The sequence below is a fragment of the Rissa tridactyla genome, chromosome 3 (assembly GCF_028500815.1).
Source record: "Rissa tridactyla isolate bRisTri1 chromosome 3, bRisTri1.patW.cur.20221130, whole genome shotgun sequence".
Taxonomy (NCBI): Eukaryota; Metazoa; Chordata; class Aves; order Charadriiformes; family Laridae; genus Rissa; species Rissa tridactyla.
In genome coordinates this window covers 48,745,178-48,764,798 of record NC_071468.1, presented here as the reverse complement: position 1 = coordinate 48,764,798, position 19,621 = coordinate 48,745,178, and the positions used below count along the sequence as shown (strand labels likewise).

General features: G+C 43.3%; 1 protein-coding gene across 4 annotated transcripts in view; it reads left to right on the top strand.

The window, feature by feature from the left end:
• Positions 1–1,411: 1,411 nt before the first annotated feature.
• SMOC2 (SPARC related modular calcium binding 2) overlaps positions 1,412–19,621 on the top strand; it is a 148,520-nt gene continuing 130,310 nt past the window's right edge. For 2 of the 4 annotated variants that reach the window (XM_054195053.1, XM_054195049.1), the window contains exon 1: positions 1,416–2,036. In XM_054195053.1, coding sequence (XP_054051028.1) covers positions 1,962–2,036 — 75 coding nt within the window. In that variant the 5' untranslated portion in view covers positions 1,416–1,961. Of the gene's footprint in view, positions 2,037–19,621 lie in introns of all 4 variants that reach the window. The other 2 variants (XM_054195051.1, XM_054195052.1) reach the window with 2 other exon arrangements.

Below are 19,621 nucleotides of genomic sequence, written 5' to 3'. Positions count from 1 at the left end.
GAGAGGAAAGGGCTGTGAAGCCCATGCTGGCAAAATGTCCTGTGCTGCAAATGGCAATCTGCTATTGCTGTGGGAGATGCTGCTAGTTTGAGACTGATGGAGGTCTGTGTGGTCCCAAAGAGAAGGGTCCCAAACACGCCCCCACCCAGGCAATGCCATATCATAGCTTTCTTTTCTTTTTCCCAATTTAAAAAGCCCAGGAGATATTATGGGCCATGCACACACACATGCATTCACATACTTTGTGTCGACAATTGAGTTGTTTTAAAACCGAACTTCTTAAAAAGGGGGCACTCTGGGTGCTCAGTTGAGACCTGGAGAAGCTGTGACTAGTTTGTTGGCTGCATGCCTTGAACATCGTAGGATGTTCGCTCTGGAGAGCGAGCCCTGGCTGACGCAGTGTGTGACTGCCAGGATGTGACAAGCCTGCAAGGTCAGATCTGGACGCTTGGGGAAATTGTCACTTGCGTGCTGGGAGGGTGCCACTTTGCAGCCTCCCTAAAGCCCTTTCACGCGTGGGTCCTCTCCCACAAATGCACACACCCTACCAATAAAGCTGATGGCTTCTGACTCCCTGGCAGCACCACTGAGCCGTGGGGATCTCTGGAGGCTGGCAGCGAGCCCCTGGTCTCAAGGGAGGAGCGGGGGACTCCTCCATTGACCAAATTGCAGTAAAAAGGTTTCTTTCAGGCAGACGGGTGTAGGAGATCCTCTGTCTCTTCACAGTAAGGAAATAATAAAATGCCTCTATTTGTGTCCTAAAGGATAAGCGAGAAAAGCACAGAACTGTCGGAAGGGAGGTTTCGCCTGGCATTTACCGCACGCCCAGCTGCAGCCCCGCAGCCACCCGCATCTCCCCGGGATGCTCCGCTGCGGGCAAGCAGTGCCCGCTCGCCGCCGTGACACAGAGCCTAGCGGCCCCCAGCGACCCCCGACTGCCGCCCCCCTCCTCCCCACAGGGCGCTGCTGCCCGGCTTTTGCCCCCTCCAGAAATCTGGCTGCCTCGGCCCTTGTTCCCCGCCCCGTGCGGTGCCCAGCGGGCGGCGGCGCGCACCGAGCGGGCGGCGGGGACGGGGTCGGGGAGCACCGGGAGAGGGTCGGAGCGCACCGGGCGGGGGTCGGGCTGCACCGGATCGGGGGTCGGGGTGCCTTTCACCACCCCCATCCCCGCCAGGGGCTGCCGGTATTTGTACGTGTTGATTCAGCAGGAGAGGGGGGCGGGAGTGGGGGAGGGAAATGAGCCCCGGGGGGGGAGCAAGCCGGCGTGCCCCCAGGAGCACCGGGGAGGGTTAATCGGCGAGGATCTGTGGGTCTGGGAGGAGAAAGCGGAGGCCGGGCTGGGGAGGGGGGAGGATAAGAGGAAAAGGGGAAGAGCGGCTCGGTGAGGTCCCACACCGCCAGCCTCCGCAGCCGCGGCAGTGCCTTCCCGCGGCCCCCCGCCGGCGGCGGACACCGGAGGGGTGGTGTGGGAGGGTCCTCCCTCCGTCCCAATCTTTCCCTCCCGCTTCCCCTGCAACAGGGTAGACGAGGCTGGGGCGGGGGGGGGGGGAAAGCAAGAGACCCCCAGGGCTAGGCAGCAGCCCGTCCGAGGCGGAGGGAAGCGCGGCGCCCCGGCGGAGGCGGCGGGGTCCGGCGGATCCCCCCGGCAGTGCCTGCGCGGCGGGAGGGCGCCGGGAGAGGAGAGGCTGGGGAGCATCTCCGAGCCGGGGCTGACTCTCCGGGAGCGAGGGAGGGTTACGGAGAGAGGGGGAAACTGTCGCCTCTCCGCTACAGTCCCGTCCCCAAATTTCAAGGGGTGGGGTGGGGAAAAAGAAAAATAAGAGGACCTAAGCTGGGACCTCCCAGCGGGAGCGATTGAAAAGGAGCCAAAGCAGGCGTCGGAGGGGGGGTGCGACATCCCAAGGAGAGTCCCCCTCCTCCGCTTCCCGGAGCCGCTGCGTGCCCGCCGCCGCCGCCTCAGGATGTGGGTGCCGCTGCTGCTGCTGCTGCCGGAGCTGCTCCCCGCCGTGCCGGCCCAGAAGCTCTCCGCCCTCACGGTAAGGCCGCCCCGCCGCTGGGCGATGGGCGTCGGGCTCCCGGCGGGTCGGTCCCCCCGGGGTGGTGGTGATGGTGGGGGGAGCAGAGCGCACCTGAGCGGGGTGATGCGCTCCCCCCCGGGCGGCGTGCGGCCGCCACCAGCCCCGCAAGCTGCCGGGGCGGGGGCTGCTCCCCGCTTTGGGCGGAGGATGGAGCCTCCAGCCGAGGTGGGGAGCTCCGCCGCGGCTTGTGGGCAGCAGCCGGCACCGCCGCCCCTTCGCGTTTTTTCCAGGGAGAGAGGAGGGCCCGTGGCAGCGAAGTGGAAGTTTACTGCGGGTCTCCGCAGAGCTTCGGGACAGTGTTAATGCCCGCGTTAATGCTTTTATTTGCCCGAGGAGGAATAATGCTGCAGTGAGGTCTGCTTTTGGACCGCCTTGAGTTGACCGGTTTTACTTTATTTTTAATTATAAAGCGACGTGAAACGAGCCTCTTTGGCTATTCCGGGCTCCATGATGCTAAACATGGAACTCTGCGTAGAGATGGGTGAGCCAATTCATTAGGCTTGCTAAATAAGCCATAACCACTTCTCTAGCCAAGACCTGAGGTTTGCAGCTAATAGCTCAGTTCAGTCTTCTTGTAGAGCTTGCAGTGTTTGCAAAGCTATAATTAATGCAATCTGTAGAAATAAAAACATTTTCCTTAAATGTGTTTTTAAACAAGTGCTTGAGTAAACATAACGGGCAGCGAGTACCCCTTTCAAGCTGTTTTTAAGTGTTTTGGTGAGGGCTGTGCCCTTTAGAGTTTATTATGCTAAAGTTACAGGCAGTTGCAAAGTGAAATAGACCCTATTTTTGTCTCAGTCTTTCATAAAAATTTCTGTAAAATACTGAGAGTTGGGTTTTTTTCCTTTCTTTCTTTTTTTTTTTCTTTTTTTTTTTTTTTCCCTTTTTTGAGTGGAGGGGGATAGGGACAGCTCAAGGAGAAACAGTGGTGGGGGATGGCTGAGCTGTTCATACCTGAAATTCTTCAGAAAAAGTTTTGCCCACTCATCTAGCTATTTGGAAATTATCTGTAGATTAGAAGCTGCTAATTGAAAACCTTAAAGAAATGAGTTTGCTCCTTGAATTTTTTAGTGTGTGGCATTTGAAAGTGAGGGACAGATAAAGTCAAGTGATTCTCATCTTTCACTTTTTAAGAACCTCATTTGAAGCACCCTTAGACTGTCAGGGGATATATATTATTCTAGTTAACAGGTTAACATTGCCATTTAATTCCAAGTTCTCTTTCACAAGTGTGTAAATGGAATTTACAAGAGATTACATGTTATAGTCTTTTTTCTGTACATAAAAAAGTTCTAAATATTAGCATTGAAGTAAACTGGAAATGCTACGAAAACTTAATTTGTCCAAAGTAAAATAAGATTGTGACTGGTAGATCATCTTTAAATGATACGTGACTCAAATGATGCCAAAGCCAACATATATAGATGTATATAAATCATTGCTGAATGTAACTGTCATTCAGTGAGCGTTGCCTGCTTCACAAAAGGGAAGAAAAATCTGGCCAACGGCACTTGGGCAGACTCTTTAAAAATTAAATGGCATAGACACATGCAGATGTATTTGACTTCACTGTTAGCTGAGAGAAGTCCCTCTGTTCCTTCTTTTCACCCATCCAGAGTGTGTATTGTTCGTTTCTCTACCTTATAGTAATGTGCATCTTTATGAACCATGATCAGAAAAGTTAATCCTGGTGGAATCCCCACCTTCTGCTACCAAAAAGGTAATGGATTTGGAGACTTTAAGCTTTCGGACTGAATTGAACATTTTGGTAAGGGTAGCTAGCCTTGTTAGTAGGGGACTGTACGTAGTGAGCCCATGCTAGTTTTTTCTGCTGCCTGTGCTCTTCTTACAGAGATGGCTAGCCCATACGAATACTAGACTACACTAGAAATCTTTCCATTAAATGGGTAATGAACTGTCAGACACCTGTAGGAAGAAAACAACACACAGACACACTCATGCACACATACTTTTTACATCTTCCCACAAGACTGAACTTTGAATGAGGCAGGTTTATTTCTACTATTTATGTACTTCCCTATTTAAACAAAAAAAAAAGAGAAATGCTATTACCAACAAATACCACAGCACTAAATCATTCTTTAATCCTGCATTTACTCATTCTTTACTCATTTTGCTTATAGTTCACGGACTGTATAACCTCTTACCACATATACCTTTCTCAAATATTCATGGAGAGTATCTGCATAATTATAAGGAAAAACAAACCCGGGCTGTGTAGAAAGACCGAGAAAATATATGGGTTTTTTTCACCAGCTGTGCCAGTATGCGATGACAGAGAACAACCTTTCTTTTCTACACATCAGATGAAGATTTTCTTTTTATTTGTGGTTGGAAGAATAACAAAGAAAGACTGACACCTAAACCAATCTATGATTCTATGACATTTTTATAAATAACCAGAGTCCACAGGGACAGAGCATGTTTCACTGTGGATCTGAGTTTCATGAAAGCTGCGGGACGATTACAGGGCGAGTGCACACACCCCTGATGGTATCACACTGTCATGGGCACATGCAGCTTGTCAGGTGGTGGCAATATCAGGGGCACAGTCTCCTTAACCACAGTGGTAAATCTGCCATAAGATGAATCTTAGCAACCATGTGATAATAAAGTTAAAGCTCTCTCTAGCAAAAGCAACTTTTGGAAAACTCATTTTCCAAAAGATGACTACATGTATCAGCAGTTTTTTTCCTTGCATGGATGTTGAACAGCTCTGGGTTCTAAGCAACAAACTGTATGATGGCCAGGCAGGGAGGGGAGTATCAGCATCTGTCTTTATGTTTTTCATCTGTCTAAACAGATTTCTGGGATGTTTTAACTTTATGTCCTTGCTAGCTGCAGAAGCAGAGCCGGTATTACTTTCCGAGAAGATTTTCAGTACTTTACAGAGCTGTATCCCCGTTTAATTTGGAATAATATTTTTGCATTTCCCTTGGGCAGAAATACAACAACCACCCATGTCTATTGTTCAGGTGAATATGTGATTTTTGGAATGTTGGAAGACTTGCAATAGTCCAAAAGCAAGAAATTACATAGGTTTCACACAAATAACACCTCCAGGAGATTTCTGATTGTTTCAGTGATATGTGACTACAGGTCTGCAGAGGCTGATGAGAGTATGGCTTCCTGCAGCCTTGGAAATAGCCATCAGGACAATTTCTGGCAGGTGGATGCATCAGAATAGTCATCAGGTAATTGAGATGCATGAGGCAGTCTAGGGTCTGGTCCTGTGGTCCTCATGGCTCCATCGAAACTGAGTGTATGAGTCTTTTAACATGTCACTCTCCGCCCAAACTGTGGACCCAGCCAGAACTCACTTGGGTCCCTGTCTGTGTGCCAGGGTAGAGGAGGAACAAGAGGGGTGGGCTGATGCACACTTGAATCTTTATTGGGGAGCCAGGATGTGCACCAGGGGCCAGGAGTTTCTTGTGGATTAGAGATAGCCCAAAGCTACTTTGAATTTGTAGCAATCTTGGCCTCTTGTGGTCAAAAAATACTCTTTGCTATAGTTGCTCCCGTGTCTTCTGAGTAGGAGCGTATTGCAATAATAGACAAAGTGAGGGGAAACAATATTCCAATTCTGAATTGCTGACTGAGCCACAGGGATGCATGGGCGAGGAGAACATTATTTAGTATTCTATTTATTGTTATTTCAAATAAACAAACATTGGCAACAGAACAATGGCTTTCATTCTGGGAAGGTAGGCTAAGAAGAGTTCTTTTTCATAAGAAACCATGAGATCTGGAGGGACTGTAGCCAATTTGGCTGCTCATGGTTTTTCCTCCTCTTGTGTCAAATACTAATGTAAAACATTCTTACTTTCCAGAAAATATCTTAAGTAGTCTTGTCCTTTTACCTTGTTTATGAAAGGCAGGTAATAGTCTGCAACTCATGTAACACATTGCTGGAACATTTTTGTAGTTTTATTCTGTTCCATGAGATACACCCATTCTTTTTGGATGTATGAAACCGACGAGAGCTGAGCCTTGTTGGCATATTGTATTAGGGGAATAGTCATATCTTGAGGATATAGGTACTTTTATTTTGAAACACAATGTTTTGAAGAAAGCTCATTTTGTTCCTCGAATAAGTGAGTTTAAGATCATTGCACTTATCACCGCACTTACTTTGGCATTGTTTATGCTGTGTTTTTGGAACCATCAGCTTAGCTTTTATCTCAGTTGTGGTGGTGTGTGTGTGCATGTGCTTGTACAAACAATAGGACACAAGTGTTTCTTATTTTAAAATCTTGATGACTTAGAACATACCACAAACTATTTAATTTTATTCTTTCAAAGCCTCACTGAACCATGTGTCCTTCTCAATACAATATTGATCTTAGATCTTACAAAGGAAGAAAGTTTGCTTGAAATCGCTTCTTGAAATGAACACCTCTGCTTGTTAAAAGTTCCTTTCATCAGAGGCTGAGTATTTCAGGGAACAATTGTTTTCTTTTTCTCCCTTGGCACATGCTTTGTGAGTATTCAATAGCATTTAATGTGCTGGATAGCTTCCACTACACTCACCAATATAAGATGGACCACTAAGGTAGTTCAGTAAAGAGAAGCTAAACACAATCAAAGCTTTCCAAGTTAAGGACCCATTTGTATGGCGCCTGCAAACCCAAACATTTGGAAAAGTTACTCTAATTGTGACTCAAAACCCAAGACCATAAATAAAACTGTAAGTGGCTCCAGATCCTAACAGCATTGTTACTGCAAATGGGCATTGGTACAACCAAGGGTACATCAGCTCTGAAAATAAAACACTTTCAACAATGCTTCCTTGCAATAAACTCTCGAGACACTTCACACTAAAGAAACAAAAACAAAACCTGTGGGGGTTATTGTTGAAAGAGTCAGCAAAGCTTTTGATCAGGGGTTAGAAGTAGCTTTTCTGCATGCAGCCAACGTAAACTCTACCTTATAATGTGAAAGATATAATGGAGGTGGCAGGTTGACTGCACACCCATAAGATATTAAAACTAGAAGCAAAGAGTAGAAGTGAATATGGGTGGAGAGGGAAACAAAAAGAAGTAGATCATGCAGATTTTGGCCAGTTGTCATGCTTTGGTCCGTCCCCCATTGCCCACTAAATACCTCGAGGAACAGCCATATGTATTCCTTGACAGTTGGCAAACCTCGTGGCTTGGTTCATTTTCAGAAGCCTCCAAGGGTTTAGCTCCTCTCCAAAGCCTATCTGAACCATGTTGGTTTGGAAATAAGGTTACGAATCTTTTCAAGATCTGGCTCACTCAGGACTTTGGTAGTGTTTCCATTTCTTCAGCCAGACCAGCCTCACCACAGGCGCAGCCATTTTCACGGTATTTTGGTACTTCCATTTCCTGTCAGGCCTGAGACCAGGAAGTGCAGAGGCGCCTGAAAATTAAAAACTGAGTAAGAAGGAGTTGGGATCAAAGACCTATTTTTGAACAGCAAATGAAGGTCTGCGTTTGGTTCAGGAGTGGCGTTTTTTTATCTGAACAAATTCGTACGTTCTTGGGAAAGCTGCAGAGTGAATGGAGGTTACATTTTGCAAAGCACTCGGGGATTTCCAAACATTTTATGTTTTCTTTGGGATCAAAACCCAAATGCTTCTTAATTTTTTTGGGTTATTCAATATTGTGTTTTGAGGTAGATTAAAAAAAAGTTCAGATGAAAGATTCACAATGAAGGTCATTTCACAGTGAAAAATTGGAATGCTTTCTTCAGAAATAATATAGTCAAAATAGTTTTTGACTGTGTGAATACTGGCCTCCCCTCCTCTGCCCCTCTACTGTCTTCTACAAGAAAATTCTGGTGATGCCAATCAGTTTGGTCTCAATGGCCCTGTGTAATCTCACGGGATATGCTTCTGTTGACATTTCTCTATCCACTTCTGGTTATTAATTGATAATCACTGCCTTCATATTTATCTACAGTGGTAGATAAAGCACTTCCCAGTGCAACACTGGCTGTGCGCCTGAAAAGGGGACGTGCTTCAGGAAAAAACTTAGAGTTTACAATATGCTGATATTATGCAGAGTAATTTATGTCGAAGGAAAAGGAGGGATAACTTAAGCTGTAGCAAGGAAGTGGCCATAGGCAAAGAGAAGAACAGGTATAGCATAAATAACTTCATTTTTTCCTGCGGTTTTTCAGTCTTTGCCTATTTGCCCCACCTACATAGGGAATTGGTCTGAATTACAGCCATTGGTGTAGTGCAATGGTGTGCATGGGATAAAAGGATGCAAACTCCTGGTTACGGGGAAGTGAAAGCTACCCAGAAGCATGTGGACTGGTATTTAGATTGGTGTGGTAACAGTATCAGAGTGTTTCTTAATATGACTTTACCACATTACGAATGGTCTTCAAACAAGCAAAGTTAATGTATTGTCCTGTCTTACCACAGAACCTGTGAAGTAAATTTGTGTGGAGTCAGTCCCACAAGCTGAAGTTATAGCCACTACTCACAAAAGAAATTGCCTTGATGAGTTAGTAACTGCCCTTCAGTGAATTTTTCCCCCTAATTTATTAGCTTTTAAAAATGACCACTAAGTATTTCATCAGCTACTGAGACTCCAGGCTAATAGAGAATACATCCTAGAATTCTTGTCGGGACGGAAAGAGAAAATATTTCCTGAAGGCGATCCTGTCCAGCTCTCTCCCTGACTTGCTCACTGTGCCACTAGAAAACTCGCTGAAGAATGTTTACCTCATACCTATCCAAAAACTAGCTTTTTTTCTTCATTTACTTTAGGCTGCTTGTTCTGTCATCTTCTGAGTCACTGAGTAAAGATCTTTTTTTCTTTTCTGTTACCATAAATTTGTTTTGAGGATGTAATAGTATACTTTCCTGTCTTTTAGGTGTTCATTTTTAAACTGTATACAAATTAGCTGTCATACATATGCTATAAATCTTTGAGACTCTGTCCTAGAGCACCTAAAGAGTACTTACATGAAAACAAAGAAAAATTCCATTGCTCTGGAATGCTCTTTATTTATGCCATTGCTGCATGCATGTATTTTACAGATTTTTAGGATACAGTTGCTGCCATAAAGTACTCACAGTCTTTTGTTCGGAATCGATTTGTCATACATTTATCAATATTCTTTGTTCAGTATGAAAGCAAGATACTGCCAGTGAATAAGCAGTGTAAATGCTCAGGAGAGGCCTGTGCATTTTTGGAAATGAAAGTAATGTCAGATGAAGAATCATTTTAATGGTAATCAGGATGGACTCACTATGGTCCGTGCAGCAAGCTGCAGTACAGAGAAAACCTGCAGATTGCGGGCATGCATGGATGTCGGGGAGGGAAAGCAATGACTCAGTTCTATTATCTTTTTCTTGCTCTTATCTGAAGTCAAGCGGAGGAGTGGTGGAGTTTAGTCTGAGTAAAAGTCTGCCATTGAGTCTCATTACTACTTTGAAGGAGGGGGGAGAAGGGAGAGTCACATTTTGGTGGATGCACAAACCATTTAACCATGTTTTAACCATAACATGACTACGTGAACAGAAGCGCTGTTAAACCAGACCACACGTCCTAAAGTATCACACAGCACGGAGAGTGTGATCTGCCTGGGATCTAGATCATGCAATCTAGAGAGCTGACTCCCAAACCTTTTCCTTTGCTAGGTGCTGCTCTTTACAGTGGCATCTTTCTGCTAATGGTAGAGCTTACGGTCTGGGACCCCTTTTTGGAGAATACAGGGTGGAAGTATGGCGTTGGCAGCATATCAGAAAGGTAGTGAGATTAAAATGTGAGAACCTCAGTGAGACTGGTACGTGTGCGCCATGCTGGCTGCAGCGCGCTTGTGTTCATCCTGACTTAATATAGGTATCCAAACACTGGATTCCTATCTGGGACCACAAGGTGAACATAATGGTCTTAAAAGGAGAATTACTGTCAGAGGAGGTATCGTAAGGACACATTAATGTGGCTTCCAAACTGTCTCTGATTCAGTTGCCCCAGTTAATGTATTTGTCTTCATGTCCATCTGCGTAGGTGAAGAATTATTTCATGCATTTAATCACAGTCTTTTTAATCAGTTCTCATTCACTCTAGCATCCACATTGATGGCACTTAGTGCAGCCAAAGGGGTGCCAGTGAAGCTGACCCAGACTCTGCAAGATTACATTTGTCAAGTGCTGTGGTCCCTGTGAGCCACCTTTTTGTGCCAGTAGTGCTGTATAGCACTGCTCAAGGCCAGAGAGTAGCCATCATCTGGACTAATGTGCCTGTTGGAGTGTAAAATCACTATAGCAGATGTCACTTTTTAAAGTAAAAATTGCTGTCAAATAAATGAAATCAAATAAGTGAAACCTGGTCCCAAGTACGCTATGTTGTATTGGACTATAGCACAAATTCTAAAGACACCTTTGTCCCCCACAAGAGGGTACAGGAATGAAAAAGATGGCAAGAAAGAAACTAAAGAAGCCTCTGACTTGACGGTATGTTTATTTGTTATTTGTTTAGTAAATTGTCTCTGCTCTGTAGGATGGCTTACTTTTAGCAGGGAACCATCAAAGACTTCAGGGACGTAAGATAAGAAGTAGAGAGGGGGTCTATACAGATCTTTCTCCATTTCTCCTCCTGCCCATTCCGTTGCAAATACAGCCCAGTGGGCATCACTTGTGCAGCATCCTCAGGGACAGGGAGGTCGCCTGTCTTCTTCTGCGACGCTTTAGGGATCCACCACGGGAGGGAGCGCAAGAGCAGCACGGTCTGCCCTGTCCCCTCTGGGAAGCGCGGGGAGCCGGGGAATCCCTTGTTTCTCTACACGGCTGCTTAAGTCTGGAGGGGAGCAGGGAGGAAACTGGGGACCTTCATTTTTCAGCACTTGCCCATCAGATGAGCCCTCAAATGGGAAAAGTCTCTTGTGGAAACAAATCTCAACAGAAACTATTGGAAGGTAAAACACAGCTCTGTAAAAAGAAGCGTCTTTAATGATATGGCTTGCCTTGACATTAATTAATCGTTAGCACTGGTGAGAGTTCAGAGCAGGTTGGTGTGGACAAGAGGGGAAATATGGCCTTACATATACGCTCTCTTGACTGTGGGACACTGGGAGGGGTTCAGCCTGCAGAAAGCATACGGCCTGTTCATTTCATTGCATGTATCCATAATGCTTCTTTCTGCAGCATCTATTACAGGAATTCTGGTGAGCAAGACAAAACAAAGTGGACAACTTATTTTCCACACTGTATTTAATGGGATTATGTTTCAGACTGCATCCTCCTGGGAAGGCAGTTTTCAAGCACGTCAAATTTTTGATGGATTTCAGCCTAAGTGGATTTAGTTGCAAATCTGAACTTTGTACAGGAGGTTTTATCTTTCCATCTTGTTTCCTCCTTGAAAGGTTCCATAAATTACATTTCTGAGAGAAAGGGAAAGATTTTTTGAAAGAAGTGTTCATTTGGTAAATTGCTCTTCTGTTTAAGTTTCTCCTTTCCAGGTGCTGAATGACTCCCAGAGCAAAAGTTCTGTCATTGCTTGGTGATGGACTTCCATTAGTTTGCAATAAAATTCCAAGGCAATATTCATGTGCTGATAATTGATTTCTTTCTGAAGGAAAAATGGCAAAAAGCAGAGTTGCAATATCTATTTGTCTGCACCTAGTGCAGTAATTTTCTCCAGTGCAAAATGGGTTTGCAGTGCTGCTCTTCTGAAGTGTCAGTGTTTTACATTCCCTAGACACAAGGCTAGGAGAGATGCAAGGCAATGAGAGAGTCAGAGTGTTTCCTACTAGCTGGCAAAGCCAGATCTGACACCAAGATGAAATGGCTTGAATATTGCTGAGAGAGATTGCTTTATGCACCTGGGTGGCTGATGACAAACCCACAGAAGCACAGCAGACACAGCACGGCTGATTTGATGGAGTAACTGGTGAGATAATCACAGATTCACAATACATGTAGTATTGAGGTAAAACCAAAGAAAAGGGCTAGCAGAAACCCTGCTGGTAGGAGCAAGCCCAGAAGAGCTTGAAGCTGACATCCTTTGTGACTCATGGTTTTGACTGGGCTGTCTCTGGCCTCTGCAGATTTTGCTCCAACTTTCTCCTCCGTACAGTTGATCTTCTTTCCTTAGTACATCTTTTTCCCCAGTATTTACAAGTCTTGCCTATTTATAGACTGTAGGCTCTTTGGGTTTGTACCATGTTTTGGGCAAAAGGGTCTCATTCTTGGTTGGCTCTCTTGGTCTACCATTGTTAGCAAGTTTAATGATAAAATGAGAGTGTGTCTTGAATGACACCTGCTTACAGACAAGGCTGAACACAAATAATGGAGGGTATACAAATAGTGGAGTTCATCAGGCAGTTGTGGCCACAGCTTGGTTCTTTGCATCCTTTGCATAATATCCAAGCTGACTACTTTGTATAGACTTTCCTGGTTTGGGTGTTTGGCTGTTTGTTTTGGGTTTTGTTTTTTTTTTTTTTTTATAACCTAGTCTACCTTTTGTAAAGAATCGGAGCTATCAATTCACTATGACAGGAAGAGATGAGGAAAAGGGTCTATTCCCTGGTCTTGTCATACTGCTGGTCAAAGGGGATCTGTATAGTGCAGAAGGCCACGTGTCATCTGCTTGGTATTTCCTGACTTGTGAGAGCTTAGTGTTTCAACCTTATCATTGCCCTAAAGCTGGGGTTCTTGGGCTGTGGTATGTGTTTCCTTTCATGGTGCAAAACTCTTTCTCCCCTAAAGGAAAAAAAGCCCTGAACCAACGCAGCCTTGTCTTTCCTGCAAAGAATAAAGGGAATGTTTGGATGTGTCTTCCTATTTTTGCATGTAGCTCAGCATGGAGCTGAGAGCTTTTCTAATCACTGCCCTTGTCTACCTTTTCATGAGGGAGAAAAGAAGTTGGATCTGGATGCAAGATACTTCCATCCTGTGGATGCAGACCAAAGAGCTGAGAGTTGTTCTTGCTCCTGCATTCACCACCTCTTGAATGTGCTCTTTTTTCTATATCAGTGGCACCAAGAACCCTCTAGGAAACCTGGCCCGAAGGCTCTCTTGACAACCTCAAAGAGGTGTCAAGCATTATCAAGGAGCACAGATCTTCTTCCTATAGGCTAGCTGGGGCTTCAAAATGTTATCCATCAGCTGCAATAAATTCCCTAGATTGCCATCTCCTATCTTAAAACTACCCCTGTCAGTCATATATGTGTATCCAGTGGTGGACTATATACCTTCCCAGGCAATGCTTTTCTTCCTTTTGTTTTCCAATGATGGTTGGAAAACCCCCATAAAAGCTGAAAGTTCCCTTGGGGTTAATAGTCAGAATTTCAGATTTTTTTTCCTGAAGTTTACACAATTTGATCTGACCACTTTGATCTGAATTTTTTACCAGATGATGATGCATAGGGGATGCTGCATAGCATTTACCCCATTTACCAGGGGATGATGCATAGGAGTTAAGTGTTAGTTTTCATTTGACGAGATTTCTAAGTTGTTAGGTTTTTTGACTATGTTGGAGATGCTGCAGGGCAGCTGTGTTTGGTAGTTGATAAATTTGTGTTATCTGAAGATTGAAAAGAACACCATATCCCTTCAAGTCTCAGATCAGGTCCACTTCAGGAACTGCCTCAAGCAATAGTTGGTTTTATTTTAGTAGTTCTCTTGGCTGTCATACTAAACCATGAGAGAACAGAAAGAGCTTTTATTGCTTGAATTGCTTATTATGACAGGAGCAATCTAAAAGTTACACAGTTTCTCTCCTTGACACAAAAGTAAATCATTTCTTTAAAACTGCTATCCTGGGTCTTCTCTGCACACCTGGGGGTGAGGAAACTCCAAAGTGAGATTCATTTTACAATCATGTCAGGAAATCATACTCTTTTAATACAAGTAAGAAGCAACCAGATGCGTTCAATGAAATTAGGTGGTTACAAATAGGACTAATCACATGTAAAAACTCACTATTTCCACCTGACAGCAATTAAACCAGTGTCAGAGATGCAATGAAATTCCCTCAAGGGATGTTCGTATAAAAAAGTTAAACATTTGAAAGAGTGTCCATGATGGATGAAAAAGCTTGAGCTAAATGACAAGTCTATCAAAGCTGAAGGGGGTCACAGTTCATATTCTACAGCTATTTTGTGGTATGCAGGATGTCTCTCAGGAAGAGCCCCGCAGCTATCTGCTGTCAGCAACAGCAAAGCAGGTGTGCGTGTGTGTCTGAGGGAGGCAGAAAGAGATGCTTTCTACTTCCCATACCTGATGTTTCTCGTTTGAATATAGGTCAACACCTTTTAAACCTTTGTGATTATTTTTCATTGTTTCTGTTTTTTGCTAAAACACTACTGTTTAGTGGAGTGACATTCAAAAGTTGTTAGAAAAAGTCTAATTGGAGCTGATTGCTTAATTTTGTATCAGTTCTTTGTGACTGCAAAATGGCCCAAGGGCTGCATCTGTCCCGTCCACACATTCTGTGTCCTGCATTGCTTAAAAAGTGGTGGGATGTGTGCCAGGTGTCTTCAAGGCAGTTCAAATAGTGGAGAAGCGTGGTTGAAGGGAGTTAAGATGGTTTGCCCCCTTAGTACACCATTTTGAGAGGTCAGAAATGATTCTGCCTCACCATGCTGCAGTCCTTCCTGGTAAAGAGGGGGGTCACAATCACAGCTTCCATCCTGTCCCTCCTGAATATCAGTTTGCTTTTGTACACCCTCATGTGACTTGGAGAGAAGAAGTGCCCGAGACAGATACTCAACAGAAGTAAATTTTGAGCTCTCTGATCATGTCGTGTGTGTCATGCATAGAGGAGCTGCAAGTGCAGCTGTATGTGGGTGCCAGAGTGTTTATTTGATGGTAATTCAAATATTCCACACTCTTTATAATGCATGTGTCCAGCCTTCTCCACTACATACTCCTGAGTCCACTGGGAGTTTGAGCAAGGCAAAGTTGGACATGTGTCTGTCCTCTTGACTCTTGAACAAGGGAAACTTTTATTTGCTCTCCTGAAAGGAATGAAGGAGAATAAACTTGACTATGGGTCTCCTCTATAAGGGCAGAAGCATGTGGAGGAGCTTGGAGATGATTGCAATATCTGAAACTGATACTGTCAATGAACACATTTGGATATGAAGCCTCAGAGACGTGATAAAATCTCTGTCAGTCTCTATGTGTCTGCCCCTCGAATAAAACAGAAACATGTTGTCAGGTTTTTGTGCATATAGGTAGAAGGTGGTCAACAGAAGGATACCCCTGGGCATACACTGTACAGAGGAATGGCGCAAAATCACCTCTCTGCTGTCTGTTGCTACTGAGTGGTATTTACTTTCTTGAATTAACCTTGTCATCATAGTCATGCTTCTTACATATTGTTGTCAAAAGCGTGTGACTACAGAACTTGAAGTTCCACTGAAACAGCAGGCAAACGTTAATTTGTGAAATAAAGCTTGTTAAAATACTGTCTAACTTTCACTTTACAGGACAAATATAGGAAAGCTGGAGCTAACTCCCACATCCACAGAGACCATTATTGTGTTGGTCCATTTTTTTGGGGGTGAAAATCATGGTTTTCATCATGGCAGCAAGGGGAGAATCTCTTCTGAGACACAGCCATTCTTAGACGACATGCTGAATGCGGGCTCCAGAAACTGTCCTGGGAGCCAAAGATTGGCTGAAAGATAACTAGTGGAAGCACTAGTTCAGGTGAAATAGAAGTGAGCAGGACCTGGAAGAGGCGGTAATCAAGGTCAACAGAATGGGAAGCTGTACTCATCCCAAAAATGTGTGAAGAAAAAATCTCGTGTCTTAGTATTTTTTCTATTTCTTTACTTTTCTTTTTTTTTTTCAAAAATGATATGCTTGTTCCAAAATAAAATGGGCTATAAATAAAATGGGTTATAAATAACATGTACTTATTTTTATAAAGTTCTTTTCTTTCATGCAAGCTATAAGGCAATCTCTGAAGGTTTCATATTACATCAGAGTCACATCAATTATCTGCATACACAACTCTTAAATTAGAGCTAAGGCCATCTATGTGCCTTGTTCATCAACACCATCATTAAGAAAAGCCCATGGAACTGGGAGCGCTAAGGTACCTGTTTTTCATTCTGACTGCGTAATACAGGCAAGCACACTCAGGGTGCATTGGTTTCACGAAGCACTTTGTTTTCCAAGCTCGCACCTCTCTGTCAGCCCTGCTGCCCCCCAATGGCCTGGAATCCTGCCCCAGCTGGATTAGGATACATAAGGTGAGGCTTCTCTCAAGCAAGGGTGCTTACCTGCTACTACCTTAGTCGAGAATCTGCCTTGTTGCCCAGAAGCGTTTGCGCATTGTGTTAGAACTCCTTCTGCAGATTGCTTATGGAAGCATGCAATGCGGGAGTTTGTATTTTCAACAGCCAGCCTCCGTCTTAGTAACTGTATGATGCATGGAACTAGTTAATGCTGTTATTTCAGTTAATGTGGCCGGTACTCCCGCATGTCCATTAACTTGAAGCTGTGAATGGTGCTATGAAATGAAGGGTTGGCTTTGCAAGTACGGGTCACTTGTGTTGTTGTTGCAGCACATTGATCAGGGTTTTAAGCTTTTTCTAGCCCAGACATCTCCGCTGCTCACTGGTTTGCTTTCTCAAACAGCTGTTGACTCTATGCTGTCTCTCAGATAGTCTTTTTTTCTTCATCACGCTTTTCATGTCAAAGGTGAACACCATTGCACTATTGCTATTTCATTTTCCAAATTGCATTAGGGGCTGTGCCATGGGAATACATTTAACTGTTATGGCGTTGTTCAAATACACTGTAACTTGAATCGAACACTTGGCAGATTCAGCCTGATGGACTGTGAATCCAGATGTTATCCTTCTTCTGCTCACCACCTAATAAAATACAAACCCAGTACTTTGTTACCCTAGAGATAATTTATCAGCGGCACTCAGCTGCTTCATTATGGACCCTTCCGTTACCCTGTGGAGGGTGGTGGATCCATCCAGTGGAGAAGTGCAGTTCCACTGTATGTAGTAGGTCATTTGGGAATTTGTCTGGGGACTCCCTCCTAGAAAGTGTATATTAGGGCTTGGGAGCTAGTCCTGAAGCTCTGGTAATGGCCAAATTGGTGACAGCGTGCCTACAGATGCCTCTCAGAACCGGAGGAGACAGGTTTCGTTCAAAAAAAATTGGGCAAATATTTCTGCTTTTTTCCTAGGTGACTGCTAAATCACTGCTGTGCTTCTGATTGATGGCTGAGTCTAAGAACAAGCTCACTCAGAGTTGCCCAGTTGTTCCTGTTTATTTACCATCATCCCTGTAAGGCCTAGTTCTTTAGGAGCCAGTAGAAACTGAGTTGGTGAAAATGATGATTCCCTCACCTAGTAAAAAAGCATTCGTGAAAGGCCAAAAACATATATCAGCTATAAGATGGGCTGAAAAAATAGGGAGAGAAGAGTCACCTATATCCAAAGGTAGGTGCATATATATTTGAAGGATCAAAAAAGAAGAGCACGAGAGAAGAATGTTTTAATCAATATCATATACAAGATAGCCATCTAGCTCCAGGCAGTCTAGAGAAAATTCTCCCCTCTTGCCCAAGTCACGTACATGCATGTACTGACTCCTTTGTTTTTTTGTTTTTAACTGATTTCCTTCTTTCGTGGATAGGTGGCTTTTCATTATCTGAGATTTAAAAATAATAGTTATCAATAGCAAAACAAGTGAAACCTCTGCTAGCCAATCTGATTAGCTGAATGGCTAAATGTTTTCTTTCAGGATAAGAATTATGTAAGCAAAGCTGCAAGTGATTAAAAACAGTATTAGCATAAAGAGAGAAGGAATGGAGAAATTTGGGCAAATTTTTATAAAGAAGGGAGTTTGCCTATGAGATGTTGCATTTTTAAAGAGAACATTTGTTAACAAACAGCTCTTCTGTTTGAAAGTTTTCAATAAACTTTGTGGATTTTGTTGAAAACCTGGGTTTATAGTGCTGATGTTCTTAAGGAGATGGAGTAGTCATTATATTGTACTCTAGAAATGTGTAGTAATTAAAAGGAGTTTTGTTTCCTGAAAGAGCTGACAGGAGATAAAAGTGCATGAAGTCTAGCAATTTTAAAGTAGAAGTGGTGTTTAATTGGAAGGAACTTCAGGCAGCTGTAGTATTTCATGCGTAGTGTAACATGGGTGTAACTACAGGTTAGTCTAGTTACGTGTGTGGTTTTGTGGTGTATCGGTAGCCATAGCTAAACAGGAGCTAATACAGTTTTAAAAGTTTCACGAACCGAGTCCACTTCTGTGAACCTTTTCTAACCTGAAAGGTATTCTGCAAAATCTGCAGACTCTTCAACTTCTCTGATTTAGCTCGTTGTTAGCAATCACACTGTCTTATTTCAATATTGAAGACAATATAGCAGTACTCAGTGTTGCCTTTTTTTAGCACTTACCCATTCTCCTTGTGACAGTTCCTTTACCATTTTTAATATGAGAATATATGTTTCTGATTTGGCATATATCGAAGACGTGGCTCATTTAAAAAACAGTATATCAAGCCCTCTGTTCATAAATCCATAGCTTCAATACAGAGTGGCAAAAATGTTGAAGGATTTTGCAGATTTTACAGAATATTTTTCAGCCTTAGAATAGCCTATAAAACCAGGCTCTATTCATGAAATATTTGAAAGCAAAATAAATACTGTTTAATTGTTGTGTCAATACAGGAAGATCTCTCAGGTACGTCTGAAGGATGGGCAAAATTGATATTTGAATTTTGAATCATTATTTAGCATGACAAGAGACTGAGATAAGACAGGTCAAGTTGTTGATTGTTACTTTTGCTAATTTTGTTTCTAACCAGGCATATTAAAATGTTCGCAGACAGCTTCAGATTTACCCCTGCAGAAATAGGGGAGAAAAAATAATATCCTTATATAACTATAATCAGAGACAAACTCTTATAAAAGTGTTTATTTTATTCTTACATTTTTTTTAATGTGTTTCATACTCACAGTCTTTGCATAGCAGGTAAGGTCATCTATAGAAGTTTAAAGACGTGATTTGGGAGATGTCTCCAAAGATCCATTCTTCAAAGATGCCTTTGAAAAATGCCAAGTTATTTCATTTATGTATTTTTAAAGATATCTTTGGTGTCATATAGGAAATTACTTTTCAAGTTGTTTGTTTCATTGGGTAAGCACAGTTCCTTTAAATTTATATCACTTGCATGATCTTAGTGTCACAGTGACCTTACCCCTATCAAAATCTTTAGTGTCAAAATAGTCCAATCTTAGAACTGTCTTCTCTAATTACCCTAATTACCTAATGTCAAAACATCCCTATAACCCAGTCTAAATACATTTGAATCCAACAAATTAGCACATGTAAGGCTTTTTTCTCGTATTATTCAATTAAAAATGAATTCCCCTTCCTCTGTCCAAAGCAAATCATTACACATCCCTCTCAGGGGACCAATTCCTTTCTACTTGAACCACTACAGCTGCCAAAAACCTCTTAATATGGTAAAAAATGTAATGTAAAAGGCAAGCAGCCTACATTGGAGTGTCAGACGCTGTGAGGACCAGGGAGTGGGAGCGGTGGGGGCTCC